The sequence below is a fragment of the Sylvia atricapilla genome, chromosome 18 (genome assembly GCF_009819655.1).
Source record: "Sylvia atricapilla isolate bSylAtr1 chromosome 18, bSylAtr1.pri, whole genome shotgun sequence".
Lineage (NCBI taxonomy): Eukaryota > Metazoa > Chordata > Aves > Passeriformes > Sylviidae > Sylvia > Sylvia atricapilla.
This window is the reverse complement of record NC_089157.1, coordinates 772,673-798,110: the sequence shown is the minus strand read 5'-3', so window position 1 is coordinate 798,110 and position 25,438 is coordinate 772,673. Positions and strand designations below refer to the sequence as shown.

The following is a 25,438-nucleotide window of genomic DNA, read 5'->3' as shown; positions in this document are numbered from 1 at the left end:
GGTTGGATGGGGCTTGGGGCAACAAGTTCAGTTCAAAGTGTCCCTTCACCTGCCGGGGGTTTGGGACAAGATGAGCTTCAAGGTCCTTTCCAACATGACCCATTCTTTGACTCTGAGGTGTTCACAGAGAAGTGAAAGGTCTAAATGAGCTCATCAGAGCCCAGCCTCAGCTTCCTTCTCCTGCTGGAGCCGGTCGGCAGCTCCAGGGGCAGGGATGAGCTGGGATGTGCTGGAGCTGCCGGTGCTCCATGGCTCTGGCTGGAGCTCCAACAGCTTCGGCATCACTGTTTGGGTCACCACAGCCAGGCTCAATGCTCCCTCCTCGTGGGTGGAGCCGCTGGGGATGCCATTCCTGCTCCCTCTGTGACCTCAAAAGCCACCTGGGATCACTTCCCGCTGCCTCCTGTCACCCTGGTGTGGCATCCCCAGGATCCCCTGAACTCAGACCAGCCAGCAACAAGAGGAACACAGCTCCCTGCTCCAGGGAGCTCCCAGCTGGTGTCGGTATCCCTGGGAGGTGCCCCTGCTCCAGGGCGCGTTCCCCGAGCTGGCTGTGTCAGCCTGGTGGCCCCACGTGCTGTTTGTCACTGCTGCAGCCCTGGCACGGCCCCTCCCTGCCCTCCTCCGCTTCCTTCCGCCGCCGCGAGCCCCCCCAGCCCATGTTTGGTAACTTCCTCAGCTGCCCCAGGCCCCCAGGAGCAAAACAAGGAGCTCCCAGTGCCTCAGGTGGGGAGGGAAGGGGACAGGAGGGGACACACTGCAGCCCCAGCAGCCAGAGGAGTTTGGCCTCCGCAGCTTTGGCCCTTCAGACACCTCCCAGTTTCTCCAGCTCAGGGATGTGCCTGAAGAGCCTGTCCGAAATGAGGAATGGGAATGGGGCAGAAGGGGTGGGAACAGGGCAGAAGGGGTGGGAAAGGTCGGATGGGCATCCCAGGCTGGCATGCAGTGAAGAGCTCAGGCCAAGAGGAGCTGGGACACAAAGCTCCACCTGAGCCTTTGGCTGGTCCCCAGGTCAGCGCCTCGGAGCAGGTGGCACCGTGACACTGCCACCAGACCTTCCCAGTCCCGCTATTTTTGCTGCCCCAGGATTTCTTCAGAACTGCTGGTGGCTGCTCAGCTGGTGAGGCCGAGCCCGTGTCCCTCCGGGGGGATTTCACCTGGCGCAGGTGACGCAGGCACCCGAGGCTCTCGACCCACACGCTTCGCACAGCAGGACTTCATCTCCGTGGGTCACCAATGAAAGGGGATTTCAGCTCTGACTGGGTTTGCTTTTTTTGAAATTCACTGGAATTTCACTGCGGAACCCACAGCTATTTTGGCCACCGAGCAGGTTTCGAGTCTCGGAGCAGCCGCAGTCACTCTCTTGGACAAACCGAAATCCGCAGGGGAACCCGCCCAGATTCCTGCCCTCAGCCACACGGCCTGTGTGCAGGGACAGGTATGGGGACAGAAACCAGAGTGGGACAGGCCTTGGCTCAGGAGCAGCCATGAGGGCAACAGGAAAAGGCCATTTCCAGGTGCCACCAGGGCAGATAGCGGCAGCACGTCCCCAGCCCGGTGTCACCAGCCTGGGCCTGGCACTGGCACAGAGGAGCTGAGGGTTTGCCCAGCAAAGGTGAGGAACAGGGCAGGGGAGGGAAGGAAAACAGCATGGACAGGATGGAGGGATGGAGAGAGGGAGGGATGGATGGATGGAGGGATGGATGGAGGGATGGATGGAGGGATGGATGGATGGAGGGATGGATGGAGGGATGGATGGATGGATGGATGGATGGAGGGATGGATGGATGGATGGATGGATGGATGGAGGGATGGATGGATGGATGGATGGATGGATGGATGGAGGGAGGGATGGATGGATGGATGGAGGGATGGATGGATGGAGGGATGGATGGATGGATGGATGGAGGGATGGATGGATGGATGGATGGATGGATGGATGGATGGATGGATGGATGGAGGGATGGATGGATGGATGGATGGATGGAGGGATGGATGGAGGGATGGATGGATGGAGGGATGGATGGATGGATGGATGGATGGAGGGATGGATGGAGGGATGGATGGATGGATGGATGGATGGATGGATGGATGGAGGGATGGATGGAGGGATGGATGGAGGTATGGATGGAAGGATGGATGGATGGAAGGACAGAGGGATGGATGGATGGAGGGATGGATGGATGGAGGGATGGATGGAGGGATGGATGGATGGATGGATGGAGGGATGGATGGATGGATGGATGGATGGATGGAGGGATGGATGGATGGATGGATGGAGGGAGGGATGGATGGATGGATGGATGGATGGATGGAGGGATGGATGGAGGGATGGATGGATGGATGGATGGATGGATGGATGGATGGAGGGATGGATGGAGGGATGGATGGATGGATGGATGGATGGATGGATGGATGGATGGAAGGAAGGATGGATGCAGTGGCAGCTGAAGGGCTGGACGGATGCATGGATGGATGGAAGAAAGGAGAGATTGATGGAGGGAAGGGCAGATGGTGAATAGCAGGATTGTGGATGAATGCACGGATGCATGAGGGGCAGAATGGCGGGAGCAAAGGATACAACGAGGGGTGGATGTATGGAAGAGCGAAGGGTGGAAGGGAACGCGGTGGTGGTGCCACGACATATGGATCCAGATGGAGGGAGCGGGGGATTCCGGCAGGCTGGCTGAGCGGCAGGGCGCTGCAGGATCCGATCGATGGCGGGACGAAGGGAGGCCAGGACGGAGGGCTGGGTGGGCGGGGGAAGCGGGGGGCGGGGGGCAGGTGCCGGGGCAGGGCCGAGGCGGGGCGGACCGCGCACATGTACGGGGCGGACCCGCTGCCAGCCCCGCCTGCCACGGTGCCGCCGGTGCCGCCCGGCGCGGAGCGGAGCGGAGCCCGGCGAGAGCCCGGCGGGGCCGGCCGAGGATGGGCACGGAGCCCCGGCGGCAGCCGCCCCGCAGGTAGGAGAGCCGGGGGGCGTGTGGCCGGGGCGGGGGGACCGTGCGCACACCGAGCCCGGGGTAACGGGGGCTGGGGGCTCCGTACAGCCCGTGCGCGTGGAGGAAGAGCTCCCTTGTGTTCCCGGCATGTCCGTGAAACGCGTGGGGCGTTGGTGCGCTGGGCACCGCCGTGCCCGGGGGGGGCTGTGCCGTTTGCGGGGGCTCGCCGTAAATGGGGTTACGGGAGGGGGACAGAGGCCGGTGTCGTGCGGGAGTCCCGTGTGACTGAGGGCTTCCTCTTCAACCCGCCTGCGGCGTGTCATGGTCTGCGCTGGGGGTTTCTCTGGCACCCTTGGAAGGGGACCCTTGGCACCGAGTCTCCCTGCAGCCCGTGGCCGGCCGGGTCTGGCCAGGAGGAGCCGGTGTCACCCCGCGGGTGGGGACAGCCCGGCTCCTGTGACTCATTTCGGGACTCTGTGTTTGTTTTCGTCCGCGTGGCCTCAGGGAGCTGCTGCTCGGGGCCAGGTGTGGGGCCCTGCCCGCCCCAGGGGACCACCGTGCCGTGGCGGGGTCCCCGGGAAATCCCTGGGGCTCTCCGCCGCCCGGCCCGGAGTTTTGGCAGGGCGTCAGTGACCCAAGCCCGGTCACTCCAACGGGAGAAAGTCCCTGAAGGGACCCAAAGGTCACAAGTCGCCTGTTGCTCCCTCAGCTGGGTCTCCGCAGCCCCAGGGAAGGCTCTGCTTTGGCAACAGGATGTGGTTTGGGATGTGACAAGCTCAGCAGCGTCACCCCTCCAGCATCGGGGGCTGGACACGCGCCAACCCGGAGCCGTGCCCGGGCTGCCTCTTGCTGCAGCCCGTGCTGCTTGTTGTGCCTGCAAGGAGCATCTTCCCCCAGGTGATTCTGCGGCCTCCCAGTGTCGCCAGTGTCACCCAGGCAGTGCCCGGCCTCGGGCCACTCTCCCTGCTGCACCCGGAGGATGTTGAGCTGCTTTGGAGGTGTGAGCCTTGAGGGAGGAAAAGGCTCTGCTGATTCAAATCACTAACGAAAGCGGGAGAAAAGAGCTTTCAGCCCTTTGTTTTCATGTTTGTGACAATCTGGTTGCTGTCACCCAGCACCCGTTAGCTCTGCCAGGGGCTGGTTTCGGGGCCGTGCTGCTCCCGGTGCAGCGAAACTGCTCTGGCAGCTGCGGGCTGCTGCTCCTGCTGCTTGCCCTGATGCTGAACAGCTGCGATTCCTTTTGTTTTCCCATTTAGGTCAATTTTCTAAATCTCGGCCCGCTGCAAACTCCAGGGATTATGCAGGATGTCAAGGCTGTAATTTTCCTGGCGGTCAGAAAGGTCTCTTGGTTTGGTGTTTGGGGTTTTTTTCTCTCTTGTTCAAAGCACAGACTCGAATGACATTGCGAAGCGTTTCCGAAACCTGGTTGCAAAGCGGTTTGGAGCTCGGGGTGTTGCTCAGATTAGAGCTCAGATGCAGAAAGGTGAGAAGACAAGGAGCCAGAGCCGGGCCGTGGTGGTTGCAGCGGTTCCATCCCTCGGTCGCGGTGACTGTGTGAGGCCCGAGGGCTCAGGTGATGCTGGGGATGCTCCGCGGGTTTCTGGAGGCGGCGGCTGGGCAGAGCCGGATGTGCTGCAGCGGGGGCCGGGATGGGAGCGTGCTCCGAGGGCGGCTGCAGCCTCTCCCCGCTCCTGCTGAACTGAGGCGGGCAGAGCTCAGTGCTCGGCCTCCCCCGGCTCTGTGTGGCCACCCCGCTCCTGTTCCCGACAGTTCTGCGCCTCGGGGCACAGGAACGGGCCTGAGGCGTGTTGGAGGCGCTTCCTCAGAGGGGGAAAGTGAACTCGTGGTGTGAGGGGCAGCCCCACACCTCTGGGCTGTAGGAAGGTGCCGCTGGCTCTTCCCTCCTCCCCAGGGGAGAGCAGAGCATCCAGCTGGCCCAGAAACCAAAACCGGCCCCGTCTGCCTTTTCGCTGGAGGTGGAAATGAAGATATGGGGTTCGCACTGAGAAAGAAGAACTGAGAGCAGTGGGAAGTGTTGTTGGAGAGGAGCAGAGGCGGCTCCCGCAGGATGAGCGGCTCCGGCAGGGCGAGCTGCCCGTGCTGCAGCAGCCCCAGGGCTGAGGGATGCCCAAATCGGTGCCCTGGCTCTGCTGGGCACCAGGGACAACCCCGGCATGGCATGGGGACCTCGCCATGCTGCAGCTCACCCTGGAGTAGTTTCAACTTCTCTTTTTTTGGGTGAGCACCGCAGGCTGCCCAATTGCGCTTTATTTTTCTGCAAGTGGAAAATTGTGTCTGAGGGCGTCAGGGGAAAGTGCTCAGGTGAATCCCCCAGGTGCTTTTGAGCACTGAGAGGCTCCTTTTGTGTCTGAACTCCGCTCCCAGCAGCGTCTTGAACTTCCAGGTGAGAGGATGGGGAGGGTGGATGAGGTTGTTATGGAAGCTCTGTCCCCCGGGCCCGGCAGGTCTGCTGTCATCGCAGCTCTGGGCTGGAAGTGTCCCTGCTCGGAGGAAAAGGGGAGCTGTGGATGCAATCCAGGCTCCGCAGCTCTTTCCCTCCTCTCTCCTTTGCTGCCGCTTCCCTCAGAGGCTCGGGACTCCCCATCCTTGTCCGGTGTGGGGACAGGGTCCCTCCCATCCCAAACCACCACCGGGGGCTCCAGGTGACCTCCGCAACCCACCCAGGGCTGCGTCCACCCGCTGTTGGCTCACGGTTGTTCGGTGACGGGGTTTGATATTCCCGAGGATCCGGAGCGCATCTCCGTGTGCCGCGGCGCGGAGGGGAGGACGGGCCCTGTCACCAGAGCTCCGTGCTGGCACCGAGCCCCGTCCGCGGCCCCCGGGCTGGGATCCCGGGGAGAGGCCGCAGCTCCCGAGCGCCTTTCCCAGCACGGAGAGCGAAGCCCGCCGTTCCCGTCCCTCTAATCCGGCTTCGGCCGCCAATTAGCGCGACGTGAGAACTTGTCTCGCCGCTGACGCGCCCGTGTGACTCCTCAGATGCTTTAATTGCGGTGTTTTGGGCGGCCGGGAGCAGTGAAATGGTAATTGTTGTGATTGTGTGGCGGGCGGGAACTGAGGGATGCAGCTCTTTGGCGAAGCCTAATTAGGAAATAGGGACACTGTTGGGAACGGCTCTGCGATGTGATTTTCCTAATGAAAGCCGCTGAATAGGCAGCCTTGTAATGAAGAACGGCCTCGCAAGGGCACTGCCAATTGCTCTTCTCTAGTGTTAATTTTGTATTTCCTCCCCATTGTTTCTAATACCCTCTTGGAAAAGCTTGAAGATAAAATGCTTTATTTCCTTGCGCCGCCGTATCCTGTTTGGCAAGCGGCGATTGGAGCATGTGCATCTGGAATACATGAGAGGCCAGGCAGGAGCTCCTTCAAGCTTGTTCAGCTCTGATTTCAAGCCCTGCCACTAGAAAAAAAAAAAATTAAGAAATGAACTTCAGCTTGCGGCTGCTGGGCTCCCTGGCCCCGGCGCAGCCAATGCCCGGCCGGGATGGCAGATTTGGAGCTGGCCCTGTGCAGCCGGAGCGCAGCGATGCTCCGGGAGCGTGATTGGCACTTCAGAGCCCGAGGCTGGGCTGGTTTCACCTCAGCGGTGTCTAACCCTCAGCGGCTGAGAGCTCAGGCCGATGCTGGCGTGGTAAAGCCGAGCCTGGAGCTGCCGGGGCAGCTGCGCTTCAGCGCTGCACCTGGGCGGCCCCTTCCCGGAACGCTCCGGGTGTCCGGAGCCGCCTCCACACCTGCGCCGCCCAGGGAAAGGGCCGCACGTGTTTGGAGGCAGCAGATGTGAGCGCCAGCCGCTGGCTGAGTGAAAAGGGGAATAAGGAAAGCGCTCCCTGGCTGCCTGGGCTGGTGGCGCTGCGCCGTGACAATCGTCAGTGACAATTATCAATGACAGTTGTCAGTGACTCCGGGTGCCGCAGGGGCTCTGTTTGTGTTTGTTAGAGAGATGGGGCTGCCCCTCGGCTTCCCCTCAGGCGCTCTGTGTCCTTGTCCCCAATCCCCGCGGGGCCGGGAGCAGCTCGGGCGCTCCCCAGCCGCTGCTGGCGTTGGTTTTGGGGCGGGCTGCAGCAGGAGCGAGCAGAGCTGCCGTGAGCAGCCCATGTGATGGGGTGCAGGACACGGGGCCCCGGTCACGCCGTTCCCGGCTGTGCCCGGCGCTGCTGTGTCTGAGCAGGAAGGGCTCAGCTTCTCCCCGATCTTGTGACTGCCCTAAGCGGCTGCCGGGGATGGAATTAGCCATGATTGTATCCGGCCCTCGGAGGGTTTGTGCGGCCGCTCCGGGGCGTTTTCAGTCCCGTGGCCGCCGTGCGGATGGGGCACGGCCGCCGTGTGCACGCTTTGGGAAAGGCGCCGTTGTCCTGAGCCTGCACAAGTGTTTTTCATCCCTACCACAAAGGCCCATTCTTTGTTGTCTCAAATTAGGATGAAACGCTTCCCCTTTCAGCTGCTTCCCCCATCGCTGTGTGTCTATTTAAACCCTCAGCCCAGAGCCTTCTCGGCAAACAAGCTCCCATCCTTTCAGGTGGCATTTCCCTTTTCTCATTGTTTCTGGCAGCCTGTGCATGTGAAACTCCGCCGATGTTTCTTCATTCTCGCTGTCTTTGTGTGGATAAACTCACAAATGGGCACAACACGAGTGTGCAGCTGCCTGGGGGAGTCACGGCATCGCTCAGGTGTGGAGGCTCTGCAGCTGGAATGAGGGAATTCCAGCCTGGGAGAGATCCCTGCTGCTCCTCCTCCCTCTCTGGGGATCCTGCCCGACGCCTCCCTGCATCAATTAGCTGGCTCTCAATCAAAGCCACCAAGGCTAATGTTCCCCGAGGGCTGCTCATTAACTGGGACTTGTCCCCAGGCTGAGCTGGTCTCCATGCCGAGGGTGCCGCTCCCTCGGGAACTCCAGGCCGTGGAGGAATGGTTGCAACCTCAGTTTTATGGCCCAGAGCCTGGAAACTCCATGGCCCTGAGCTGCCTGATCCCGGTGTTAGGTTTAGAAGTGATGGAGGATATTGAGAGTTAAACATCATCCCAGCTGCTCCAGGTGAGGGTTAACCGAGATCCCAGCTGCTCCAGGTGAGGGTTAACTGAGATCCCACCTGCTCCAGGTGAGGGTTAACTGAGATCCCACCTGCTCCAGGTGAGGGTTAACTGAGATCCCACCTGCTCCAGGTGAGGGTTAACTGAGATCCCACCTGCTCCAGGTGAGGGTTAACTGAGATCCCACCTGCTCCAGGTGAGGGTTAACCGAGATCCCACCTGCTCCAGGTGGGCTCCAACCAGGGCATCAGCATGAGGGTGAAGCTTTAGGATGAAGGAAGAGTCTTTGGGTATTGGGTGTTTGGGGTCAGTGTCAGCCCAGCTCCCCGGAGCAGGGCTGGGTTGAAGCACTGCCCCTTTGGGGAGAAAAGCCCCTGTGCCAGGAGGCTCCAGCCCATCCTGGGAGCACCTGGGGGCTGGAAGTTCATGTGCTGCTCCTGTGATGGGTGCTGGGGGGATTGGGAACTTTCCCTAAGGTCAGAGCTGTGCCTGGCTGGAGCCTCTTCAGAGCTGGGCTGCTCTTGGTGTCACTTGTGGCTGTGCTGTCACCTTCAGATGCAGTCCCTGAGCTGGGGAGAAGGGATGGAGAGTCATGAACGGGTTCTCTGTGTGCAGAAGGCGGCACCTCTTGCCTTGTGCTCTCCATGGGGTTTTGGGCTGCCAGGGATGGAGCTCTGGCTGTACAAGGCCAGCCCAAAGGATGGTCCAGCCCAGGGGCTGTGGTGGGACTGTCCCAACCTTCCCGGTGGCAGCACCTTCCCTCTGTGCTGCCTCCCCCTCGCCTCTGCAGGTCTGGGACACGGGGATGGCCTCCAGCTGCAGCTTCCCGGAGCCGAACACGGGGCTGGGAGAGGTGTCAGGCTCTGGGCTCGTTGCTGTCCCTCACAGAGGTGTGGATGCTGCCGTGGCTGTTTGAGGGTGCTCAGGGGCTGGAGCCTGCTGGGCTCGGCCACGGCTGGATGGGTGTCCCCCTCTCCTTGGACCGTCCCCCCATTTGGGGACTTTCGTCCCCTGGCTGTGATGGGGACGCTGCCGCGGTTGTGTGAGGGCTCACATCCTCCTGTCAGATCTGTGAGTTCCTGAGGGCGCTGGGGACCGGCTGGAAACATCCCGCCATCATCTGTCCCTTCTGCCGCTGCAGCCAGCGGTGCTGGGCGTAAACTCAAGGCTTTGGGCAACCAAGCCAGGGACTGAAAAGGCTCCTGGGTTCCCAGCAGGGCCTCCACAATGGCAGGAAGCAACTTCTAAAGCTTCCTTTGGATACACAGGGCCTTGGGGGAAAGATTTACTTGCTTGTTTATGCTGGAAGTTAATCTGTTTAGTGGGTCTGGCATTAGAGCTCACAAAAAGCCCTCAGAAATGGTCACGCTGCTTGTTTGTAGGGCTTTGTCTCTCGCTTACTTTGTTTCACAGCTGGAGGAGCTAAGCAGAGACAGAGCCAATTGAAATCTCACGTGTAAACTTGTTTTTTCCCAAATAGCCGGAGGGAATTAGGACCAGCTCTCCCCTCCTGCATCACGAGGCAGCTGCAAGGGGAAGGCAGCGGGGCAGGGACCCTTGTGCCACCTTGCTGGGATGGTCCCTGACCCCGTTCAGACTGGGAGATGTTTTCTCAATAGAAAAAACCCCAACAGACCCATCCCTGCGAGCTAGGGGAGGAGAGGAAGGAGGCACAGGACAGTTGTGGGGTGCAGGAAGCGCTGGGAAGGGTTTGGAGAGGCACAGGAGAGTGTTGGCTCAGCGGAACACAGAGTGGGTGATGAGCAGGTTTCCTGGTATCGCAGTGTTGGTGTTTCCCTGGTGTTCACTGCTGCCCCGAGTGTGACAGTGCCACCCACGCGTGACCTGGCACACTGGAGAGGGATTTTCCCCAGGGGCCACGGCCAGAGAAGGGCCTTGGGCAGGGCTGTAGGACACGTGGGACACGGGGCTGTGCCCAGAATGGGAAGTGCTGGGTGCCCTCCTGATCCAAACTCTTCCTTGGAGCATCTTCAGCTGCCAGGAGTCCATGGGAGGAGCTCAGCACCGGCTCCATGTGGGCAGGGACCCCACAGGGTGTCCCACAGGCCTGGGGTGGGGTCTCCTGAGCATGGAAACACTCAGGGTTTTACCCCCTTCACCCGAGGTGAATGGGCACAGACCCTCTCCCAGCAGGGATGCCGCCTCGTGTCCTGGCCCTGGGGGGTGAGGGGAGGAACCCCTGGCACTGCTGTGTCCTTCAGTTCCCTCTCAGCAGGAGCTGCTGCTGTACTTTGGGAAATACCTTTTTTTTTCCTCTCTAAATGATGCACTTGCTGAATTTCTTTTATTTCCTCCCCCGCCCCCATCTCTGCTGTGACACAGGAACTCCTGTGCTGAACTTCCACCTGCCCTGGAGAGGAGCCCTGGGATTTCCATCCCACCCAGCTGGTGACAGCCAGCTCCTGCCAGGCTGTGACCCCACCACGGGATCCCGAAATCCTCTCGGGATTTCACCCGGGGCCAGGAATTGATTGAGATGTTGGGGTGGAACTTCAACGCTCACTGTGGTGACAATGACTGGTAGAGGCTAAAATTAACTCTTGCATCATGTGGCCAGGGGTTTTCAGAATTGCTGCCAGGAACAAGAGCGTTTCCTCTCTGAAAACCCAGCCATAAAACTGGGCTGCTCTTACTCACATCAGATCCGTGTCATTTCTGTTGCCCGTGGGGTTTCTGGGGAGGGAAACAGAGGCTGCTCTTGCCCTGGCTGAGTTTGGCCAAACTCACGGAGCCCAGTGAGTGAGGAGAGGTTGGAGATGTCCTAGGTGGCCTCTCCACCCCCGAGGACGTGGAGGCTCCAGGCAGGGCTGGAGATGTTACTGATTGCAGAGTCGCTGTTGCAGATGAGAGCAAGAGATGGGTTTGTCTCTGTGCTCCTGGGCAGAAAGCAAAGCCCAGGCTGCTGAAACCTGCCTGGTGGGTCTGAGGGGGGAAACGTGCTGCTGGAGGGGAGAGGAAAAGAAGCCCAGGGTAGGGCTGGATCCCCACACAGACATTTGCATTTTCAGAAAGTCACCCCGAGTGTCAGGGTGTTCTTCCCCCAAGAAATTCCCCGAGCTCTGTGGCTGCTGCTCTGCCCCAGGCAGTGGAGTACAGACAGGCTGGAAGGGCTCCTGAGGTCCCTCCCTGGCCTGGGGACAATGACCATGGCCTGCCTGTCCCTCTGAGTCTGCCGCTGCCTCTTCTGCCTCCAAGGACGTGAGCACAGCTCAGTCTCTCACTGCAGCCTTTCCGCGGGAAGTCACTGCCATCTCCCAGCTCCTGCAGACCAGGGCGCGTTTTCTCTCCACCCTTCGGTTTGAACCTTGTCCTTCAGCGTCCCCAGGAACGGGACTTTTGGAGTTTCCTTCAACAGCCATCTCCAGAAATGATACCAGCCCCAGGGCTGGCTGTGGGTTTCCAGGTGCTCTGTGTTCCCTGAGGAGTCCATTCACAGCGTGGTTTGACAACTCAATTCACCTGAATTCTTGCCAAGATCAGTATTTTTGGGGCCAGCAGTGGCAGTTTCCTTCTTTAGCTGGTGGTGAGTGTGGACTTTAATCCCCCAGGGGTTTCTCCCTCTCCGAGCAGCTGTGCTCTGGGGAGTTTTTGGAGGGGAACTGGGTTTTCCTGCTGAATCCTCTCGTCTGGCTGGGCTGTCCTGCTCAGCAGTGATGGAACCGGAGCGATCCTGAACCTTGTCTGGGCTGCAGCTCCTCGTGGGAGCTGTGGGCAGCCCTGACCTGCCTGACCCTTCCTTGCCGGGAGTTTGTAGCCAGCAGGAGAGGCTGGGTAGGTGGGGCCAGGGTATGAACTCCCTCAGCAAAGACCTAAATGGCTCCGGAAGGTGAATCTGCTGTTCGTGTGACCAACCCACCTCAAACTCTCCCTGACCTCAGCCAGCCTTTCACACAGACAGCTCCAGACCTCAGACTCAGGTCACCCCAGCTGGAAGGCTGGGGCTGCATGGTCTGTTGAGGAGAATCGATGGCCACTGAGGCCAAAAGCAGCCAAATATTCTGTGTGGTTTATCCCAGAAGAGCAAATGTCACCATCCCTTATATTTTCATCCCCTACCTCCCAAATCAGGGCTGGATGAGGTTGAGTTTCCTTCTCCACCTGCCTGTAGAGCCCCCAGTGAGTTTCGCTGTCCCTGAGGACTTGCCCCATCTGAGAAAGTCGTTTCTCAGGGGGGATGGAAGCCCTCAGAGGTGGCAGACCTTGTGAGTTGTTCCCTCAGTGACTCCACACGAGCTGTGGATTCCGGGTGTGTTGGGATGATCTCGCTGCTAATTAATGCCCTGTAATTCCAGTGCTCACGGATATTCCCTCTGAAAACCCCTCCAGGTGCCTCTCTGCTGAGGAGCTAAGGAAGGAACTCGTAAATGTGTTAAGGGCTGAGCCATTTTAGGTGTGCTGGAGAAAGCTCCTGGTTAACGGGGCTTAACCCCCTTGGGGACGGGAAGCAGGAGACCTTTCCCTTCAAACGGGGATGAAATTTCCATTGGGGCAGCAGAACTCCAGGCTTTGATGACTGAGCCTGGGAAACAGAGCCCTCATGCTGAGCAAATGGAGCAAACTCTGCTGAGGGACGGTGGGAAGAGCCTTTCCCTCAGTTTTTGGCAGCAGCGGCTCAGGACAGCGCTGTCCTGTCAGCATCCAGGTGGGAAGATCCATGGACACGCGGGGAGGAGCGGGTCTCTTGGCCCAGCGCTGCCTGAGGTCACACCCTGACCCCTCGGACAAGGAGAGGCGGCCCCGGGACTGCCTGAGCCCACTCACCCACGTGTGCCACCACCTAGGCGAGCTCCGAGTGCTGTTTACCCCCGGAGCTGCTTCCCTGCGTGTCCTTGTCCCGCGGGCTCGTGCCCTGCTGGGGTCTCTGGCCAGTGCCAGGGGCAGCCTGGCTGTCTGTGACCACACCACTTGTGTGCGGGTGCATTTCTGTCTTTCCTTGCTCGCGGCTGTTGGTGTTCCTGGAACCGCCCGCCCCAAACCCGAGCCCTGCGCGGCCGGAGCTGCCCCTCGGATGTGGCAGGAGCCTGAAATCCTCCTCCAGGGCAGGAACGGGCCACAACTTCCCCCCCGGCTCCCAGCACTTCTCCTTTCGGCACAGCGCACGGAGGCGGGGTAGAAGATGTCTGAAATTGCGGAAGGACGGGTTGTCCTCGGGAACCTTGTCCCTGCGGAGGGGATCCACGTGGGGATGGATTCCGATCCTGGTCCTCAGCTGGGAAGTGTTGGGATGTCGGCAGAGCCAGAGGATGGGGGGCTGCAGCCGCTGGGACTCGGGGAGTTCCCTTCTCCCATTTTTCCGCTCTTGGGAGCCACCACGCCGTGTCCTTGCTCGCCCACGGGTTGTTTGGGATCTCGTGGAATGCTGCTGGTTTCCATGGGATCGTCCATCCCCACTTCGTGATGATTCCCTGGTGCTGCTGGGGAGGGTGAGCCCTCAGCCAGCCTTGAGCTGTTCGATGAAGCAAAACATCCAATATCTGTACATAAAAACATACAACAATTGCAAAAAACTATAACCAAACTCAAAGAAAAATCAGTTAAATAATCTGTTTAGTTAACTAAACCTCACACCGTTGTAGAAACAACTTTTAAAAAGAAGCCATCACCGTTATTGTAGTATTTATGCCTTATCTGCTTCAGAATGTCTGACAAAAGTTTAACAAAGGTGTCAAAAACAGTTTCCACAGTTCAAACAAAAAGAGAAGGTATTGGAACCCTGGGCACTGAAAACTTTAGACTTTCTGTGCTAAGAGAAACGCCACAAAACGCCGCATTTGACCTGAGGCCTCGGAGAAGGGCGATGCTCTTGGCTCTTCCCACTGAGGCTGCCGGGCTTTTGGCTGGAATTTTCTTTGGCCTCATTTGATTACCGAGCTCTACGTGCTCAGCCCCGAGGCAAAACATCCCGGGGAAAGCAGCTTCTGCAAAACCACCCAGTGCATCTGCAGAGACAGACAGGACTTCCCAAGGTCACAGCACAGCTCCTGAGCCTGGCAACAACTCCCCCGGGCACCTGAGGAGGAGCTGGACCCGCCGGGAGAGCAGCAGCCCTGGGGACGTGCTGGGGGTGGAGATGACTGAGGGGGTCACCTTGTCCCCGTGGGCTCAGGGCTTGGCCTGGGGGCTTTGGGGCAAGGAAGAGGAGCATCCCCAGCCCCCAGCTCTGGAGCCGGGAGTTCTCCAGCTGCTCAGAGGAGGGGCTGCAGGCCAAGCTGGGAGGGCGAGGCGAGGAGGTGCCAGCACAGGGAAGTGTCTGCGGGGGCTGGCAGCGGGCACGGGCACAGCCGAGCTGTCCTGAGGGGCACGGGAGCTGCTGCAGCCCCTCGGGGCTCTCCCCACATCTCCCGGGGGTGGCCCTGACATCTTGGGTGAGTTTCCTTTTCTCTCAGCTTTCCTCAAGCCTTTCTCCTGCCACTGGCCCAGAGGAGCAGCAGATCCATGGTTGGGGCCGGAGCTCATCTTCAGATGGGCTGGGCTGAAGGCTCACGGTCAGCAGCAGCAAGGGACAAATATTGGATCCCTTTGGTGCAGATTTAACCCCAAATCTCTTGGTCCTGCGAGGGCCCCTCAGAGCTGAGTCCTTCTCTGCCAGGCGCTGCCTTGTCCTGGGGGCGAGGAGCTCTCCCAGCTTGGGGGGTGTCCCAAAGTTCCAGATTTCCAAGAATTTGTTGGAGTGGGGTTTTTTTCCCCCTCCCCCAGCTCGATCCAATCTGCGCTGGGGCTCAGCGCTTTGAAGCCTTAATTGCAATTATGAATCTTCCTCTGTTGCCAGGTCTCCCCTAATTGGCTTCCTGTGCGAACTCCCAGGGCTGGTGAAAACAGAGCCGCTGGCGTGGGGCTCCCGAGCCCAAATAAAGCCGGGCTCCGGCGGGCCCGTGCTGCTGTGCCCAGATGCTCACAAGGGTGGCATTATAGCAAACCTAAGCTGATTTACATGCCTGCATTTTCCAAGTGCTAATCTGGTGGGATTTTTTTTTCTTTCTTTCTTTCCCTCCTCCTCTACATTTCTTTTCAGCCCCCTCTAATCTCCTGCTCTCCCTGCCAGGTTCCCAGCTCCTTTGGCTGGAATAGGCCCCAGCTAAATCCTTTATCTGTCTGTTTGGCAGCCCTGGGTGCAGTAGTTAGCAAACGAGTGACACTTTTCCTGGCTCATTAATTAGATTTACTGAGCTGAGTGCTTGCTGCAGCAGCAGCGAAAGCCGGGACGAGGCAGTTCTGTATTTCGTTTCTTGGAAATTTGAGGGTAAAAAATAAAAAGAAAAGAAAGAACAAACCAGTTCCAAGGCAAGTTCTGGTCCCAGTGGCCAAATCCACAGCTCCCCTGCCTGCACTGCTGCTGGGAACACGTGGGTTTCTCGTGTGCAGCTTTATTTCTGCAATTTGCTGCTGCATGGGCAGTTCTGGCTGCGGCGTGCCGTTGTTTTGCTGCTCAGAGTTTGGGGCTGGGCGGCTGGGTGCTGTGCTGGCTGCCCTGGCAGGATATCTTGGTTAAGCAAGTGGTTCTTGTGGCTTACAAATAACCTCGGTGAAGTATTGGGATGTTTTTTATGCATTATAAAATGCCTCTTTTTTTTTTGTTTTTGTTTCTGGCGTGTCCTGCTCTGCCTGCCAGGTTTATAAACGGGATTGGGAAGGAGATAAAAAGTGAGAGGATGAGTGAAAATTCTGGTTCACCTTTACCTGCCACTGCTGGCTGTGCTGAGCAGGAGGAGAAACCGAGGCACAGGGAGCGCTGGCCGAGCTCTGGGCTTTGGCTGTGGGTTTGTGGTTCCCTCTGGGAGCACTGGACAGCACCAGCCTTGCCTCGCCTTAGGGGCTGAGCTGGGAGGGTGGCGAGTTTTGGGGCTTTGTCACTCCCCGGGGAAGGCTGGGGGATGTTACAGCTCGAGCTGAGGGAGGGAAAAACCCGACAAACTCTTGGAAACACGGAGCTTTAGCACATCCCCCAGGCTGGAAGAGCTCCTCACCCCCAGAACGCCACGGGCAAGTCACCGGCTTCAGTTTTTGATGCCAGCAAAGTGCCCTGCGCAGGAGGGCCTCGAGCAGAGCCCAGCAGCTGTGCGGGGACAGAGCTGCCGCAGCTCCGCGAGGAGGCTTTTGGCTACGGAGCTGAGGGAGGACAGCAGGAATACCAGAGCAGGAGTACCTGTGCAGTGTCCCTGAGCTGAGGGAGGACACCAGGAATAGCTATGCGGTGTCCCTGAGCTGAGGGAGGACACCAGGAATAGCTATGCGGTGTCCCCGAGCTGTGACCAAGAGCACTTCGCACTTCACCCACGTGGGATTTGCCCTCGCGGACCAACCGCGAGTGTTTATCCAGCACCGCCGAGACAGCGAATTGCCGCTAATTGGCTGCCCCTAATAGCACAGGGGCCAGGCCGGCTAATTAGGCGGCTCTTTACGCCTCCCCTGTTAATTTGGAGAGTGCGGGATATTCCCGGAGGGAGCTGGACTTCCCGGGAGGTGATTCCCCAACAGCTCGCCGAGGCTTTGATCGCTGCCGGGGGCTGCAGCTGGGAGCCTGAACTCCGCTGAAATTACCTCGGGGCTGTTTGGAGTCGGCGTTTTGAAGTTAAAAAGCACAGGAGTAACGCGAGGTCTCCCCGGGGTAAGTGAGGAGGGAATTGGGGATGTGCCCCGAGCCTCCCTCTGTGATGGCAGTGGTCTCACTTGGCTCAACCTGTGCTGTTTCTCTTTTTTAAAAAATTATATGTTTTAAAAAGCCCATTCCGGTACCTCAGAGAACCAGTCCCGAGCGCCCAGCCGAATCCACTGTGAGCTGAGCTGTGAGTGCTGCAGGGGAAAGTAGACACGGTGGGGAAGCTGAGAGGGGCACAGGGTAATGATTCTGGTGACTGGGTTTTCTCGCAGCTCCGAGGGTCCCAGAATCCCAGGATGGGCCGGGCTGGGAGGGATCCCGTGGCTCATCTCCAGCAGGGCCATCCCAGAGGTCAGGATTGTGCCCGAGCACCTTTGGAATTTCCCCAGGGAGGAGACTCCAGCCCTGTCCGGGCTCTGCCCAGGGCAGAGGGAATCGTTTCCCGCTCTCATCCAGGTGTTTCACCTGCCCTCCCGCGGGGGTAAATCCTTGTCCCCGATCCCAGAAGGCACCAGTGCTCCCTGGGGAGGGCAGTGAGTGGCGGGGACGGGGGGCTCCGCAGGCACAGCAGTCCAGGCAGGATTCCGGATTTTGGACGGCTCAGAGATGCTGCAGGAGGACAAACCAGCACAGCAATGGGCCTGGGGACAGGCTCCCACCTGGGTGTCACTTCTCCCGGCTGGTGCCAGGCAGAGCTGGGGACTTGTGCTTTGCCATGGGAACCTCAACTGGTGTGTGCAGCAAAAGGTCTCCTTTGATCAGGAGGGAGAAGTTTCATTTTTTTTTTTCTGGCTTGATTTTTTGCCTTTTGAATCACAGTCAGATGAGGTCAAACACTGTTTTGAAATGAATTTCAAGGTTTCGTTCTGACTCCTTGAGACTCTCCAGGTCTCTCCTGTGCACCCCCAGGTAGATTCCTTTTTTTTACATCCTCTCCATTTGCTGAGGAATTCCTTCACCTCAGAACAGTTTCTTGGATTATTTTGTCCTTTCTGCTCAGTCTCTGGCAGCCCTGGTTGTGCGCCTCCTGTGGTTCAGTTTGCTGCTTTGGTTGCACACCCTTGGGACGACTCAATCTTAAGTTTCACGTCAAGCATCTCTATTACCACCGAGGCTGTTCCTGAGGCAGAGGTGCCTCCCTGGCAGCAGGGTCATGCTGCTGGCAGCCCCACGGGCTGGTTTCGCCCTGGGAGGGCTGTCAGTCCTGCTCCTGGTGCTCCAGCAGCATCTCTGTGGGGTTTTCAGCCCGAGCACGGCTCATCCCAAAGCAAAGGGCAGCTGAGGTGGGCAGTGCTGGGACCCTGCCCCTGATATTTGGGAGTTTTTCTTTCTTTATCTCCAAACGCCCCAAACAAAGAGCTGTTCTGGAGCTGTTGTTGTTTGTTCGCACCTCTCGGGTTGGTTTTTTTGGAGTTCACAGCTCCTTCGCGTCCCAAGCCCAGCCTTAAGCTCTTGCTGAGAAGGCAGGCAAACCTCGGGGCCGGGATTTGGGAAATCCCATCGAATAACTCCCCTCTGCAGGTTTGGATGGAGGGCTTCGAGTGGGCCTGACACGTCTTAGGCTTTTCTGAGCCTCCTGTGGGTTTCCTGCCCTGAGCCCGGGGCCGGGGCTGCTCTGGGCCGGGAGGGGCTGGGGCGATGAAACCACGGCCGCTGAACGAGCTCTGCCTCCCGCAGCTCCTCTCTGCCGCACCAGGCTCCCCTTGCCCTGGCTGTGCGCAGGGCGGGGGATTTGGGGTTTTTTGGGTGGTGTTGCTGGGGCTGACGCGATGCTGAGCGCTGCCGGTGTCACACACGTGTGGTTGTGCTGTCCCCTGTCCCCTTCTCGCCCTCCCGGGTGCCTCTCGGAACTCCCTGGGCTGGTGTTCCCTGAGAGGGAAGCACCAGAGAGACCCTGAGGAAGAGGAGCCGGTGCTGCTGGTGTGGAGCGGGGCCGTGTCTGGGTCTGGGGTTTCGCCCCTGCCCGGCACCCAGGGCACACAGCCCTCCCCAGCTCCAGACTTCAGCTGGGCTTTGGTGCCTTGGGGGTGGGTTTGCTGGTTAGATGGCCAGAGGCTGCTGATGGCCAGAGGCTGCTCTTGTCAGGCAGAGAGAGCCTTTCCGAGATGTTATTTCTGCCTTTCCGAGATGTTATTTCTGCCTTGCTCGGGTGATGAGCCATCCTTTGGTTGTGGAGTTGTTTCGAAGCTCTTTCCAAGGCTGGAGACTTTCCCCTTGGAGTGCAGATCTTTCTGCCACATCCTGGTGCTGTGGGGGGCCGTGGTCAGTGTGACAGACAGGGCAGGGCAGAACTGACCACACACCTGCAGTTGTTAGCCTGGGCTCAGCTTCCCTCTCCGTGTGACAGGAATCTCTGTCCTGACCACGGAGTGACCACGGAGTGACCACAGAGTGGCACTGGCCACCTCTGAGCCTTCCCCTGAGGACAATGGGAATTTTGAGTCAATTTGAGTTTCTCTGGGCATCTCAGGCCTTAGATCCGTGCTGGGCTCGCCCAGCTCAGCCACGAGCTGGATGATGTTGGGGGTCTTGCCTTTGGTGGGGAGGGGCAGCAGGGCACGGGGCCCATCGCGAGGGTCCTTCACCGGAGCTGGGCAGCCCCAGGGACAGCTCACAGAGCTGTGTCACTGCAGCTGGTGGCAGTTGGGATGAATCCCCCTTCAGTTCCCCGGGTCGGGCTCATGCCCCCTCCTGCAGTGCTGCCCAGGACACCCCAGCCCCCCGTGCCCACTGTGGGTGCCCAGCTGGCGCAGGGGGAGCAGCCAGCCAGCCCTGGGTGTCAAACCCGCTCTGCCCCTCTTGTGTCACGTTCTGTAAGGGTTGTTTGACACCCAGAGCACTCCGGAACTGCTCTGCACGTCGGGTGCTTTCCCTGCCCCGTGGTGGGAGCCCCTCCTGCGGCCTGGTTCTCAGAGACTGCCAGGGCAGGGGGTGATGTCGGGCTCGGCAGCCGGGGCTCTTTGCGGACTCTCCATCCTCACACTGCTGGTGTAAATGAGGCGCTGCAGTTCAGAAAGGCTGCCTGGGTAGGGCTTGGTGCTGCTCTTTCCCTTCAGGTACCTCTCCTCTTGCCAAAACACCATTTCCCACTAATAACTCTGAATTTAGCTTCCTCCTGTGAGCGATGGGATGTCCTGTGTCAGTCCTGCCCCTCAGCACCGTTAGTCTACAGGCACTCTTGTTATCCTAGAAGTAGATTTTCTTCTTGTGCCAGGAGTTCTATCTTCTGCTGTAAGGTGAAATCAGTGCCTGAACCTCCCCTTGGGGCCGATTCTCTGTGTCTCTGCTCTGCTGCCTCGTGCCCTGTTGGCTCAGGGAGTGACGGTCCCTCATGGTGCTTGTCCCCGGTGTCACAGCAGCCTCAGTGGGACAGGAACCCGGCCCTGTGAGGGGTTTGGATGGCACAGCCTTCTCTGCAGGCACCCCGAGAGGATGTTTGTCAAACCAGCTGCCTCCTGGATGGCCCGACCCCTGCCTTGGTGTGGTTTGAGCGAACGTCTTATCACCCTCATCTCCTGCTCTGCCTGAGCAGCACACCGGGCACGAAGCTTTTCTTGAAAATCGCAGCTTTCTCCCCGCCCCGTGTTCTACAAAGGCTTCCTCCAGCTGCTCCCTCCCTCGCTCCGCGTTTCTATCTTTGGTTGCTCTGTGAGGTGGAGGGGAGGCAGTAAAACCTTGCAAGCAAGCAGCTGAAACCCAAGATTTTCTTCTGTAATCTAAGAAAAACACCAGTTTCGCTGGAGGAGCAGGTACTCCAGTGTCACCAGAGGACACGGAAAGAGACACTCACTCATCAGGTTGAGAATTGAGGAAAAGAAGAAACTTTATTTTGGAATTCTGACTTCTGTAGTCTTTGGAATTTGATCAGGGATTGGGGGACGAGGTTAACACCTCTCTGACCGCACTGGTCAACCCAGAAGTCCGTCACAAAGAGGAATGTGAAACCAAGTCCCTTCGTGTTACCATGTGTGAGAAAGCTCTAGTCCAAGAGTGAAAACATCAGAAGGCTGAAAAATCAGGGCGACACTCCAGGGCACAGCTCCACCTCCAAGTGTTCCTGTGCAGTGAGGATGCACCTCCCAAAGCTCCTGTCCTGCCCCGTCAGAGGATGAACTGGAGCAGCAGAAAGCTGAGGTGGAGCTCAAAGGGGAGCTTGTGTGAGGATCTTCCCTTGTGAGAAAGCTCCGGGCAGGATCGCTTTGCTGTAAACCAAATGAAGTGATTTTTCCTTCTGGTGCAGCATCAGCCCAAGCTCCTGTTCCCTTCAGCCTCATCAGGCTCCTTGTTTTGCCCCCCCCCCCCCAAAGCGCTCCAGCAGCAGCATCGATCCCGGCGCTGAGCCACGTCCTGGCACCAACCCAGGCGAAGCATCCGTGTCCCTGGTCCCCTGCCACTGTCCCCGAACCCGGGCAGCGCTCAGAGCCGCTCCCCAGGGCCGAGGGCTTTGTTTTCGCTCTCCTGTTTCCTGCCCGGGATGCTCAGCCTCGGCACAACCGGGGCAGGAAAGGCGTTCTCCTGCCCCGAGGGCACCCGTGGGCTTTCCCCGGCCGCAGGATTCCCTCTGGAAAAGTCTTTGGCAGGTCCTTCCCTGCCCTCGGGCATCCCGGAGAGGTGCTGCAGGGCTTTGCCGCGGGAGGGGAGATCTCAGCTGCTTCTGCCGGCCTTTGCTGTGCCGCAGGAGTGGATTTTGGAGCATTTTCTGCCCGCGGTGGAGTCCCCCAGGCTCCGGGCTTTGCTCTGCTGGGGTCCTGCAGAGGGGGGCTCTGATCCCCTTCACTTCTGAATTTTGGATCTTTGAGCTCTTTTCTCATCTTTTCCCCTCAGTTCTCATCTCCTGCGGGCTGTCCTGGGCTGCAGAAGGAGCTCAGGGAAGTTATTGAGTGTTGAAGGTGGGACTCAAAAGGAGAACAGGGATTTTCCTTGCTGGAAAGGCACCTCTGTGCCCTGTCCCGGCCGTGCCAGGCTGCTGATGTCACCTCGGCTGCCCAGGGACCTTCTGCTGCTGGCCAGGGAGGTCCTGAGCAGCAGAAAAGGGAAAGGTTCCAGGACCCAGTGAGTCCCAGCTGAGTGGGAAATCCCTGCCAGGGAGCTGGGATACCCCAGGGGCTTCCCCTGACCTCCAGTGGCTTCACAGCTCGGCAGGAAAAGACTTTTTTTTGTTGGCAATTCTTTCTCATACTGTTTAAAAACATTCTTTTTTGCGTTTTTTTTTTTTTTTTTTGCATTTTTTACAAACTTTTTGCCTCAGGCAGGACAAGGGAAAATCTAAAGCCAATGGTCAGCAAATTCCCACTTCCCACTAAGGAAGTAAATGTTTACCAGTTTGGTGCTGATTACCAGAAATATTTAATTTGTCTGTTCACCTTTGTGATCCACAAGGATGAATGAAGTCTGTTAAGTAAGCAATCTTGGATGGAAATTCCCCAAGGATTTGGCACCCATGCAAGGAGAATTTCCCAAATAATCTCAGGATAATTCCCAAGCTGAGCTTTGGTGTGCTGGGCCTTTTCTCACTCCCTTTAATCAGTGTTTTTTTAGAAAACAATTGGTTAGAAAATTATTTTAAATTAAAAAAAATATTTTAAGTTATTATAAATTGCCCTTTTGGATACTCAGCACTTTCAGAAGGGATGGGTTCAGCCTTGCCCTGAGCCCTGACACTGGGAATGTTTTGGCATCTGTTGAAAATGGGGCAAAACCTTGAGGCAGATGCATTTCTCTGAGGACTTGGGGCTGTTAAAACCAGATGTTGTCCCTGCAGTGTGGAGAGGGCTGTGCCACCACTGGGGTGCTCAACACCCTCATAAAAAGCAAAACATTTGCCAAACCCTTGACCTCGGCACTTTTCTTGGTGTTCTCAAGATGCTTAACAGGGGCTGCAGCAATTCAGATTTCTGTGCTCCAGAACTGTCCCCTGCCCTGTCACCGTGCTCGGCGTGGGTGGGTGACAAGGAGGGGACAGCTGGGGGAAAACACAGCAGAAAAGGTCACGAAGTTTGTGCTGTGGATGAAGCGAGGCCTTTCCCACGGGAAACGCTTCCCTGAGCACTGCCCTGGGAGAGCAGGGCCACGTTCCTGTGTGGTCTGTGGCAAAGCAGGAAAAAATCCACCCAAAGAGTGGATTCTGTGGTTGGAAAGGCCGGATCCCGGCGCATTTTATGGCCACACCCCGGCGTGCTCTATGGTTGTATCCCGGCGTGTTCTATGGCCACATCCCGGCGTGGTTTATGGCGTCATCCCGGCGTGTTCTATGGCAGTATCTGGCCAATATCTGGGTGTATTTTATGGCAACATCTGGGTGCCCTTTTGGGCCATATTTCGGTGTATTTTATGGCAATATTTTGGGTGTATTTTTAATTCCCTGCCTGTTGTGCGCCGAGACACGAGGGAAGGGTGCCGGGGTTGGTGTGGGGTGAGGAGCCTGCTCCCCTGCGAGGACTGAGCTGTTCTCTGAGCTGGCTGTTGCGAAGGTGTCTGTGAGTCACTCTGGGCTCTTACTCACTCACTGCCTTCCTCCTGCCCCCAGCATGGCCGGGGGGCTGAGCTGCCATTTCCCCCGCGCCTTCCCTCGGCTCTGCAGTGTTCCCGGGGCCAGGCACAGGGAAAAGTTCTGCTGCAGAGCTCAGAAAGTGCCCAGCTTTGGCAGAGGCACAAGAGAGGAGCCTGTGGGCCTCTCTGGGCTGAGGAGAGGGTGGGCACTGGGCAGGTCAGTGCTCAGGGTGGGTTTGCCCCCAGCTCTGGGCAGGTCAGGCATGCTCAGGGTGGGTTTTCTCCCAGCTCTGGGCAGGTCAGGGATGCTCAGGGTGGGTTTTCCCCCAGCTCTGAGCAGGTCAGGGATGCTCAGGGTGGGTTTTCTCCCGGCTCTGGGGTGATGCTGGTGGGCTCTCTCCAGCATAGGGGCAGGGCTGGAGCTGGTTCCCTGTGTTTCCAGGGAGCTCCAGCAAGCAGGCACAGCTTTCCAGAGCCCTTCTGGGGCAGCTGGTGGCTGTGAGGTGTGGGTGGAAATGGCCATGGAGCCTCTGCTGAGGTCACAGCAGCTCTGGGGCAGTGATGGGCACAGCCACCACTGGGTACTGGCACCAAATTCTGGCCAGGTGGGCACAGAATGGAGCATTTTAGGATCTGTGGGATTAATGTGGATGTGTGGCATAGGTGAAAGCAAAGGCCGCCTTGCAGGTGGTTTTGTAGCATTGGCAGCTTTTATTTCTTCTTACTCGATCATTTTTGTGAGTTTGTGTTGCTCCTAAACAAGAGGCAAAGCATGTGTGGGGTGGACCCGTGCCCTGGGGGAGGGGGACACGTGCCCAGGGTCCCTCTGGGCCGCAGGGGAGGAGGGAATGTCCCCCTGGTCACCTCTGATTGCTCAGGGAACGTGGCAGCGGTGCCCCTATTCCTGTTCCTAGTGTCCCAGCCCGATGGATGTGGATTGGGTGGGATAAAACCTTCCTCCCCAGCACAGGCTCTGCCAGCCAAGGGTCCTGGGCCCTGGAGGAGAGGTGGGATGTGACAGGGCTGCAGCCACGATTTCACAATGTCCAGGCGTGCCGGGCTGACATCCCCTTGGTGTTTTCCACCATTGCCACAGGGACACGTGGGCCTTTCCCCTACAAGGTGTGGCAGCAAGGGGACAGCTCTGCAGCCTCCCCTGGCCACTTGGGGTGGGTTTGTGGCCATTGCCAGCGAGCCGTGGAGCCATCAAGGGCAATCCTTTATTGACTCTCCTCCTCCTTTCCTCTCGAATCCAGGAGATGAATGAAAATGCAGCACACCACGTGCACAGAGGACAGGATCTACCACGCGCTGGAGAGGTGTCTCCACGGGCTCAGCAGGGATGCTGTGTCCAGCAGATGGGCTGGTAGGTGACCTTTCATTTCCCCGTGGGCTTCTCTCTGTGCTCCACCTGCTGGGGTGACTCTGGGTTAGAGGAAACTGCTGCTGGAGGCCTTTTCCCTCCCGGTGGGCAGAGTCAGAGGTCACGTCCAGCCTGCTCCGCCCTCCTGGAGGTTTGACTGGAATGGGAAAATGTCCCTGAGCAGGTCAGGCCAGGTCCGAGCCGTGTCAGGGCTCAGCAGGGCAGTCGTGCGTGCCGCCGGCCGTCCCTGAGCCAGCTGGGGACAGGAGAAGGCTTTGTTCAGCACCGGGAGAGGCTCCGCTGTGCGCTCAGACAGCCGCGCCTCAGAGAGCCCCCGGGGCAGGGCTGGGAGCCGTGCTGCATTGTCACACAGAGGTGGTGTTATCATCTAACCCCGGCTCAGGTACCGTGGTGGCCATACAGAGCTGAGCCTCCTTCAGGGGGCTGTGCAGGGTTTGGGGCTGATGTGGTGAGGGCAGAGCAGAAATGGTTTCTGGGTGTCGTTTTGGCCTTTCTGCCTCCCTCACAGGGAGCTGTGAGCTGGGATTAAATCACTGCCAAACCCTCCCGTGGATGGAAGAATCTGGAGGAGTCAGATTCTGATTCCTTTTGGTCTGGGCAGTCCTTCCAACCATTTCTGCTTTTCCTTTCCCCTACAAGATCAACAAAGAGGCGCAGGTGTCGCTAGACGGACACGGAGGAACCACACTCACACTGTCAGGTTGTCAGGACAGAAAAAGAGGGAGTTCATTTGGGATTTTGACTTGTATAGTTTTTGGAGTTTGATTAGGGGTTGGAGGATGAGGTTGACACTTCTTTGACCTCGGTGGTCAAACTAGAAGTCCATCAGTTTGTCCTTCCCCCAGGAAGGAATGCGCAGTTTTCAAAACATTATGTTTTGTTTACGTGACAATGCGTGAAAACTCCAGTACAAAAACTGTAAACATCAGAAGGCGGAAAAAATTAGAGCGATGATGTAGA

The 25,438-nt window shown here is 58.3% G+C and overlaps 1 protein-coding gene across 2 annotated transcripts in view; it reads left to right on the top strand.

Annotated features, from left to right (window-relative positions):
• The first annotated feature begins 2,855 nt into the window (after positions 1-2,855).
• PIK3R5 (phosphoinositide-3-kinase regulatory subunit 5) overlaps positions 2,856-25,438 on the top strand; it is a 45,094-nt gene continuing 22,511 nt past the window's right edge. For both annotated transcript variants that reach the window (XM_066331852.1, XM_066331851.1), the window contains exons 1-2: positions 2,856-2,963; positions 24,351-24,460. In XM_066331852.1, the coding sequence (XP_066187949.1) occupies positions 24,358-24,460 (103 nt within the window). In that variant the 5' untranslated portion in view covers positions 2,856-2,963; positions 24,351-24,357. The remainder of the gene's footprint in view (positions 2,964-24,350; positions 24,461-25,438) is intronic.